We start from the raw sequence: 9948 nt of genomic DNA, 5'->3' as shown, positions 1-9948 counted from the left end.
TTCTGGTACCCAGAACCCATTTGGGCCAGGCTGGAAATAACTGGTTTGGATGTGGGGCGCCCTGTTCTATATGTCTGCAGTGTGAGATCAGTGGTCTAAAGGCATTTAACCCTTTCTTCAGTGCTCTTTGGTGCCCACTTTGATGCCCATTTTTGTGCCAGTTTTATTGTTTTTGTAACCGTTTTTAAGTGTATTCACATCAGGGCTCCTCGCTGCATTGTATGTTATTATTGTGATGATTATTTTTTGTTGTTAAACCTATAAAAAACAAAAGAAAAAAAATGCCGAATAAGAAACTGACGAATAAGAAACCAACTTCAGCCTCGTCTGCGAATGGCTGAAGGTTTACTTTCAGTTTCCTCCTTTATGAGGCGTCTCTTGGCTGTTGTGCACGTAATCTGTACACCGAAAGTAGATATACACAGAGGATCTGTGAGCTTCATGGCTGCAGCAAGTCTAAACGCCTCACTGCAAGAAACGATATTGAAACCATGGGTGTTTGGGAAGAAGACGGAATGGTAAAACATAAGAAAATGATGAACAGAGTGAGAGCTGGTGAGGATGGAAGGATATTTTATAGTTATTAATTATTATCAGTCCTGTTACCATAATTATGTCTCATATGGCCGGTTACCCTGAATATTCTCATACTTAGTATCCAATATACAGATGACAGCTCTCAGCTCGGTGTCACATCTACACTCTGCCGTCCTCACACAGGAGAAGTCACAGATCCTCCATAATATCATGGATCTGATGTACATGAAGAGCAGAAACCTCCAGACCAGGACTGATACATTGTACACAGGGAGCTAATACTTTGTTTCCTCCTTTATAATTTGGTTCCCCCTACACATAATGTGGTAAGAATGAAGGATCCCGGAGCCTCACTGGCAAAGATCCAACATCATAGCTAAACTCCTCCTCACATACCTAAGCTCTTCCTCACCCAACAGACTTGTTTACCAGTTATATATTAACCCCGCCTGGTTTCTGCCTCCTGCAATAATTGCTACAGACAATGGATTCTTTATCTCCTGTTTATCTTTATCAGTCATTTCTAGGTTTTGAAATTTTACCTTTGGAAATGTTATGATGGACACAAACCTGTCATTATACCCTGATAATTATTACTGTTATTCCTCATTACTCTTTATTGCTGCCTTCTAGATTAGAATATTTTCCCTACATGCTAATCTTTTTTTTTTTCAAATGTTCCAGAAGATATTACGGGGAAGATTGTGACCAACTGGCAAAAGAATAGAGCAGTACATGAATAATACATGATACACGGGTGGATTAAGGGTAGCCAGGGCCCCGGGCTGTTCAGACACTGTGGGCCCCCGGGGTCATGTGACGGAGTCACATACCTCCCAGGAAGGGAAAAAGGGACAAAGTTAGCGGCGCGCATAGCACGCCACTGCAAATTTTAAGCCACACATCTGACCACACCCACTTCACAACTAGGCATGCCCCAACCACACCCATTTAGCACTTCTGATCATAATGTTTCATAAACAATAATTCTAAACAAAAAAATATGGCCACACATGACGCTCCATACTGTACAATGGCCACACATGATGCTCTATACTATACAACGGCCACACATGATGCTCCATACTGTATAATGGCTGCACATGATGCTCCATACTGTATATTGACCACACAGTGCTCCATACTGTATAATGGCCACATTATGCTCCATACTGTATAATAGCCCAACATGATGCTCCATACTGTATAATGGCCACACATAATGCTTCATACTGTATAATGGCCCCACATGATGCTGCATACAGTATACTTGCCCCATGTGATGGTCCATACAGTATAATGGCCCCACATGATGCTTTGTACAGTATAATGACCCCACACGATGCTCCATACAGTATAATTGCCCCACACAATGCTGGGTACAGTATAATGGCCACACATGGTTACCCCACCCCCATCATTGCCTTCCCCATCACTACACACACACCTTTCACCGCGCTCCCTCGCAGCAGCCGGCAGCTTCCACTCCCATGGCGCTGAATGGTGTCATCCAGCTGCGCCGCTGACTGCTCACGTCACTGCAGCTGTGATACGCCACTGATAAAGACCTCTCCATGTCTCCTGTGCCAGTCAGTGTCAGAGAGAGGAACAATATCTGCTCCGATCCGACACAGCCAGCTTCCACTCCGTACACCTCTGACTCCGCTCCATACACCTTGTACACAAACGACTCCACTCCATACACCTTGCACATGCGGCTCCGCTCCGTACACCTCGTACACACACGGCTCCGCTCCGTACACCTCGTACACACATGGCTCCGCTCCATACACCTTGTACACACACGGCTCCGCTCCGTACACCTCATACACACGGCTCCTCTCCATACATCTCGTACACACACGGCTCCACTCTGTACACCTCGTACACACACGGCTCCACTCCGTACACACGGCTCCGCTCCATACACATTGCACAGGCTGCTCCACTCCGTATACCTTGCACACACACGGCTCCGCTCCGTACACCTCATACACACACGGCTCATCTCCATACATCTCGTACACACACGGCTCCGCTCCATACATCTCGTACACACACGGCTCCGCTCCGTACACCTCATACACACACAACTCCTCTCCATACATCTCGTACACACACGGCACCACTCCGTACACACACGACTCCGCTCCATACACATTGCACATGCTGCTCCACTCCGTATACCTTGTACACACATGGCTCTGCTCCACACACCTCGTACACACGTGGCTCTGCTCCGCACGCCTCGTACACACGTGGCTTTGCTCTGTACACCTCGTACACACGTGGCTCCGCTCCGCACACCTCGTACACACACGACTCTGCTCCGATCCACACACCTCTTACACACATGGCTCCGCTCCGTACACGTCCTACACACACGACTCTGCTCCATACACCTTTCACACGTTGCTCCGCTCCTTAAACCTCATACACACGCGGCTGTGCTCCGTACACCTCGTACACACGGCTCCATACACCTCTTACACACGACTCCGCTCCATACACCTTTCACATGCTGCTCCGATCCATACACCTCGTACACACGGCTCTGCTACATCCACACTGTAAACACCTCCTGACCTCACACATACGCTTACCCTCGTCCAGCGCCATGACAACCAGCAGAGTCCTGTACACGGAGGCCCTCCCGATCATGTGACCCCTGACTCCTGCCATCCTGTGACTTCATCACAGGTCCTGTGCGCACAGAGCGGCCAATATGTGGTGTGCTGCTCTGCGGGTGCAGGGACTCAGGGAGCTGACCGGGTGATATTACACACCTCCAAACCAGTGCGGGACAAATAATGTCCCGCCCGGGATCGCGGGGCTGACTGTCAAAATCGGGACAGTCCCGTTGGATCCGGGACGGTTGGGAGGTATGGGGTCACATATACCTGAACCAGATTATTCCAGAAAAATAGTTGCTGTGTGAAACTATAACCTGTCAAACATCCATTGATCTAGTCAATTTACCCTTCAGTTCAGTATATAGTATACAGTGTATAGTGTCAGTGTATAGGTAACACTGACTCACCAGTGATGTCTCTAGGTGAAGTCCTTCATCTTTCATCCAGCACAGACCGCCATCACAGACCAGCCAGGACTCGTCTCTGCAGGAAATAACACAGTTATCTTGAGCTCCTCTTGCAGAACATTATACCACATGAAGAAAAAGAGGCGACATAGTGTCACTCTACACAGTAACAGGACCGCCCCCCCCCCCATTTAAAACAGTGTCGTCAAAAAATAAAATAAATACATCACTGCAGTAATAATATCCCTTAATTAGCCCCTATGGTAATAATAATATCCCCCATCTTGGCCCCGTGTATCATTCCTGGCGTCAGCCATATGTTCTCCCATCCTGCCCTCATGAGTATCCAATCCTGCCCTATATGATCTCCCCATCCTCCCCCATCAGTCTCCATCGTATCTGTCCTGCCTCATGATCCTGCACGATCTGTCTCCAATCCTGCCCCATGTCTTTCATTCTGCCCCGTGTCTCCAATCATGCCCCGTATCTCAATTCTGCCCATGTCTCCAATCCTGCCCCATCTGTCTCCAGTCCTGTCCCAGTGTGTCCAGCATCTCTGCCCCCAGTGTGTCCAACATCTCTGCCCCCAGTGTGTCCAGCATCTCTGCCCCCAGTGTCCAGCACCTCTGCCCCCAGTGTCCAGCATCTCTGCCCCAGTGTATCCAGCATCTCTGCCCCAGTGTGTCCAGCATCTCTGCCTCCAGTGTCCAGCATCTCTGCCCCCAGTGTCCAGCATCTCTGCCCCAGTGTGTCCAGCATCTCTGCCCCCAGTGTCCAGCATACTTGCTCGGGCCCCCCGGATTGCAGCCCGTTCGCAATTAAAAAAAAAAAAGAGTTCTCCTCACCTGTCCGCGCTCCTTTGGTGATGCTCTCTCCTCGCAGCTGAAGCGCGCACTCGCCTGTGACTGACAATGACGTCAGACGCCGGAGACGTGCGCGCTGCAGCTGATGTCAGCTGCCAGCCTCCGATTGGCTGGCGGCTGTTAACTATTGACATGCGGGCGCATGCATGCACATCAATAGCGTTTAACTGCCGCAGTGCCGGTAGGGGCACGGTGAGCAGATGCCCCCTCTGCCCACCGGGCCTGTTGTGAATTCTGTTGTCGAGCTCCCTCCTGTGATCATGAATGGTACTTCGGCTGGTTCTGTCCATGGACTTCCTCTGGTGGCTGTGGGTGTTTCTGAGTTTCCTTCCACAGGTGACGAGCTTAATTCGTTAGCTGGCTACTCTATTTAACTCCACTTGGATCATTGCTATATGCCAGCTGTCAATGTTGTACTATGGGTCTAGTTCGCTCCTGGATCGTTCTGGTTACCTGTTGACTCAAGCAGAAGCTAAGTTCCTCTTGCTATTTTCTTGTTTTCTATTTTTTCTGTCCAGCTTGCTATTGTGAATATTGCCTTGCTTGCTGGAAGCTCTGGGACGCAGAGGGGCACCTCCGCACCGTGAGTCGGTGCGGAAGGTTTTTTTTTCCCTGCACTCTCTGCGTGGCTTTTGTAGGTTTTTTGCTGACCGCAAAGTTACCTTTCCTATCCTCTGTCTGTTCAGTAAGTCGGGCCTCTCTTTGCTAAATCTATTTCATCTCTGTGTTTGTGATTTCATCTTTACTCACAGTCAATATATATGGGGGGCTGCCTTTTCCTTTGGGGAATTTCTCTGAGGCAAGGTAGGCATTATTTTCCTATCTTTAGGGCTAGCTAGTTCTGAGGCTGTGAAGAGTTGCCTAGGGAGCGTTAGGAGCAATCCACGGCTATTTTTAGTGTATGTGATAGGATTAGGGATTGCGGTCAGCAGAGTTCCCATTTCCCAGATCTTGTCCTGTGTTTTTGTAGCTATCAGGTCTTTCCGGGTGCTCTTGACCATCAGGTCCATTCTTGTCCTAACCACCAGGTCATAACAGTACAGCTGGCCCAAAGTATTAATGCATCTCAATAGAGGGATAAGAGAAGCTCTGAAACCATTTTTTTTTCTTTGCAGCATGTTTTGTCTCTCTTTTCCCCTTTACCTCTGGGTGGTTCTGGACACAGGTGTAGACATGGACATGCAAGGTCTGTCCTCTTGGATGGATAATCTCACTACAAGGGTACAAAACATTCAAGATTTTGTGGTTCAGAATCCGATGTCAGAGCCTAGGATTCCAATTCATAACACGGGCTCTTACGCCAGTCAGGGCAGTAATGCAATGATGGCGGCGGGCAATCTGAGCTGTAGCCCAGGGCACCCCACACCACTGGGCCCTGGGCTACCGCCCAGATTGACCCCATTATAATCCGCCACTAAAGATACACTTATCCGCTCTTTATAGCCATTGTGTGGATTCAATAATTATAACCAAAACACACCGGATGATCTTTCCCAGACAAGACTATTTATGAGCTAAGCCTCGATTTCTTTTGCTCCCCATTCAGATGAGGCTGGTTTGGCAGATGGAGAGGTAGAACATGGGTGATAAGGACCAGCCATATTTAGGTGCACCATGATGTGGTTGGAGGTTTTTGTTCTCTTTGATCAAAAAACACTAAGCACCTTGTATGTGTAACATTGGTTGCAATATTGGATTTCATGTGCTCATTAGTTGCAGTGTGCGGACACTTCTGTATGTACAGTAAATGATGGCAGTCACTTCTTTACTTACAACCAGGGAGTGGATCCAAATTCAGAAGGAGCAATCTCTGGTTTATAGCACAAACCTGTATTTCCAGTACTGACAGTCTACACACTGTATATAGGGGAGACTCTACTCAATGCGCCAGGGGTGTAGCTGTAAGAGGGTGGTGCTGTTATAGAGCGGAGTCGTGTGTACAAGGTGTATGGAGCACAGCCGCGTGTGTACGAGGTGTATGGAGCACAGCCGCGTGTGTACGAGGTGTACGGAGCGGAGTCGTGTGTAAGAGGTGTACGGTGCCATGTGTACGAGGTGTACGGAGCACAGCTGCGTGTGTACGAGGTGTACGGAGCGGAGCCGTGTGTACGAGGTGTACGGAGCACAGCCGCGTGTGTACGGAGCGGAGCCGTGTGTACGAGGTGTACGGAGCACTGCCGCGTGTGTACGAGGTGTACGGAGCGGAGCAGCATGTGAAAGGTGTACGGAGTGGAGTCGTGTGTACGAGGTGTACGGAGCGGAGTCGTGTGTAAGAGGTGTACGGAGCCATGTGTACAAGGTGTACGGAGCACAGCCGCGTGTGTACAAGGTGTACGGAGCACAGCCGCATGTGTACAAGGTGTACGGAGCGGAGTCGTGTGTAAGAGGTGTACGGAGCACAGCCGCGTGTGTACGAGGTATACGGAGCCATGTGTACAAGGTATACGGAGCACAGCCGCATGTGTACAAGGTGTACGGAGCACAGCCGCATGTGTACAAGGTGTACGGAGCGGAGTCGTGTGTATGAGGTGTACGGAGTACAGCCGCGTGTGTACGAGGTGTACGGAGCCGTGTGTACGAGGTGTACGGAGCCGTGTGTACGAGGTGTACGGAGCACAGCCGCGTGTGTACGAGGTGTACGGAGCACAGCCGCGTGTGTACGAGGTGTACGGAGCACAGCCGCGTGTGTACGGAGCACAGCCGCGTGTGTACGAGGTGTACGGAGCACAGCCGCGTGTGTACGAGGTTTACGGAGCACAGCCGCGTGTGTACGAGGTGTACGGAGCACAGCCGCGTGTGTACGAGGTGTACGGAGCACTGCCGCGTGTGTACAGAGCGGAGTCGTGTGTAAGAGGTGTACGGAGCCATGTGTACAAGGTGTACGGAGCACAGCCGCATGTGTACAAGGTGTACGGAGCGGAGTCGTGTGTAAGAGGTGTACGGAGCACAGCCACGTGTGTACGAGGTGTACGGAGCCATGTGTACAAGGTGTACGGAGCACAGCCGCATGTGTACAAGGTGTACAGAGCGGAGTCGTGTGTAAGAGGTGTACGGAGCCATGTGTACAAGGTGTACGGAGCACAGCCGCATGTGTACAAGGTGTACGGAGCGGAGTCGTGTGTAAGAGGTGTACGGAGCCATGTGTACGAGGTGTACGGAGCACAGCCGCGTGTGTACGAGGTGTACGGAGCGGAGCCGTGTGTACGAGGTGTACGGAGCCATGTGTACAAGGTGTACGGAGCACAGCCGCATGTGTACAAGGTGTACGGAGCGGAGTCGTGTGTAAGAGGTGTACGGAGCCATGTGTACGAGGTGTACGGAGCGGAGCCGTGTGTACGAGGTGTACGGAGCCATGTGTACAAGGTGTACGGAGCACAGCCGCATGTGTACAAGGTGTACGGAGCGCAGCCGCATGCGTACAAGGTGTACGGAGCGGAGTCGTGTGTATGAGGTGTACGGAGTACAGCCGCGTGTGTACGAGGTGTACGGAGCCGTGTGTACGAGGTGTACGGAGCACAGCCGCGTGTGTACGAGGTGTACGGAGCACAGCCGCATGTGTACAAGGTGTACGGAGCGGAGTCGTGTGTATGAGGTGTACGGAGTACAGCCGCGTGTGTACGAGGTGTACGGAGCCGTGTGTACGAGGTGTACGGAGCACAGCCGCGTGTGTACGAGGTGTACGGAGCACAGCCGCGTGTGTACGAGGTGTACGGAGCACAGCCGCGTGTGTACGAGGTGTACGGAGCACAGCCGCGTGTGTACGAGGTGTACGGAGCACAGCCGCGTGTGTACGAGGTGTACGGAGCACAGCCGCGTGTGTACGAGGTGTACGGAGCACAGCCGCGTGTGTACGAGGTGTACGGAGCACAGCCGCGTGTGTACGAGGTGTACGGAGCACAGCCGCGTGTGTACGAGGTGTACGGAGCACAGCCGCGTGTGTACGAGGTGTACGGAGCGGAGCAGCATGTGAAAGGTGTACGGAGTGGAGTCGTGTGTACGAGGTGTACGGAGCACAGCCGCGTGTGTACGAGGTGTACGGAGCACTGCCGCGTGTGTACAGAGCGGAGTCGTGTGTAAGAGGTGTACGGAGCCATGTGTACAAGGTGTACGGAGCACAGCCGCATGTGTACAAGGTGTACGGAGCGGAGTCGTGTGTAAGAGGTGTACGGAGCACAGCCACGTGTGTACGAGGTGTACGGAGCCATGTGTACAAGGTGTACGGAGCACAGCCGCATGTGTACAAGGTGTACAGAGCGGAGTCGTGTGTAAGAGATGTACGGAGCCATGTGTACGAGGTGTACGGAGCACAGCCGCGTGTGTACGAGGTGTACGGAGCGGAGCCGTGTGTACGAGGTGTACGGAGCCATGTGTACAAGGTGTACGGAGCACAGCCGCATGTGTACAAGGTGTACGGAGCGGAGTCGTGTGTAAGAGGTGTACGGAGCCATGTGTACGAGGTGTACGGAGCACAGCCGCGTGTGTACGAGGTGTACGGAGCGGAGCCGTGTGTACGAGGTGTACGGAGCCATGTGTACAAGGTGTACGGAGCACAGCCGCATGTGTACAAGGTGTACGGAGCGGAGTCGTGTGTAAGAGGTGTACGGAGCCATGTGTACGAGGTGTACGGAGCACAGCCGCGTGTGTACGAGGTGTACGGAGCGGAGCCGTGTGTACGAGGTGTACGGAGCCATGTGTACAAGGTGTACGGAGCACAGCCGCATGTGTACAAGGTGTACGGAGCGGAGTCGTGTGTAAGAGGTGTACGGAGCCATGTGTACGAGGTGTACGGAGCACAGCCGCGTGTGTACGAGGTGTACGGAGCGGAGCCGTGTGTACGAGGTGTACGGAGCCATGTGTACGGAGCACAGCCGCATGTGTACAAGCTGTACGGAGCGGAGTCGTGTGTAAGAGGTGTACGGAGCCATGTGTACGAGGTGTACGGAGCACAGCCGCGTGTGTACGAGGTGTACGGAGCACAGCCGCGTGTGTACGAGGTGTATGGAGCCATGTGTACAAGGTGTACGGAGCACAGCCGCATGTGTACAAGGTGTACGGAGCGAAGTCGTGTGTAAGAGGTGTACGGAGCCATGTGTACGAGGTGTACGGAGCGGAGCCGTGTGTACGAGGTGTACGGAGCACAGCCGCGTGTGTACGAGGTGTACGGAGCGGAGCAGCATGTGAAAGGTGTACGGAGTGGAGTCGTGTGTACGAGGTGTACGGAGCACAGCCGCGTGTACGAGGTGTGCGGAGCAGCATGTGAAAGGTGTACGGAGTGGAGTCGTGTGTACGAGGTGTACGGAGCACAGCCGCGTGTGTACGAGCTGTACGGAGCACTGCCGCGTGTGTACGAGGTGTACGGAGCGGAGCAGCATGTGAAAGGTGTACGGAGTGGAGTCGTGTGTACGAGGTGTACGGAGCACAGCCGCGTGTGTACGAGGTGTACGGAGCGGAGCCGTGTGTACGAGGTGTACGGAGCGGAGCAGTGTGTACGAGGTGTACGGAGCACAG

At 52.3% G+C, this 9948-nt stretch overlaps 1 protein-coding gene across 1 annotated transcript in view; it reads left to right on the top strand.

Moving 5' to 3' along the window:
• Window positions 1-358: 358 nt before the first annotated feature.
• The window catches only part of LOC138666024 (C-type lectin domain family 2 member E-like), a 63210-nt gene continuing 53620 nt past the window's right edge, over window positions 359-9948 (top strand). Inside the window, exon 1 of the mRNA XM_069754086.1 lies at window positions 359-555. Within this exon, the coding sequence (XP_069610187.1) occupies window positions 492-555 (64 nt within the window). The 5' untranslated portion in view covers window positions 359-491. The remainder of the gene's footprint in view (window positions 556-9948) is intronic.

The sequence above is a fragment of the Ranitomeya imitator genome, chromosome 2 (assembly GCF_032444005.1).
Source record: "Ranitomeya imitator isolate aRanImi1 chromosome 2, aRanImi1.pri, whole genome shotgun sequence".
Taxonomy (NCBI): Eukaryota; Metazoa; Chordata; class Amphibia; order Anura; family Dendrobatidae; genus Ranitomeya; species Ranitomeya imitator.
The sequence above is the reverse complement of the archived record's forward strand: the minus strand, read 5'-3'. Positions and strand labels throughout refer to the sequence as shown.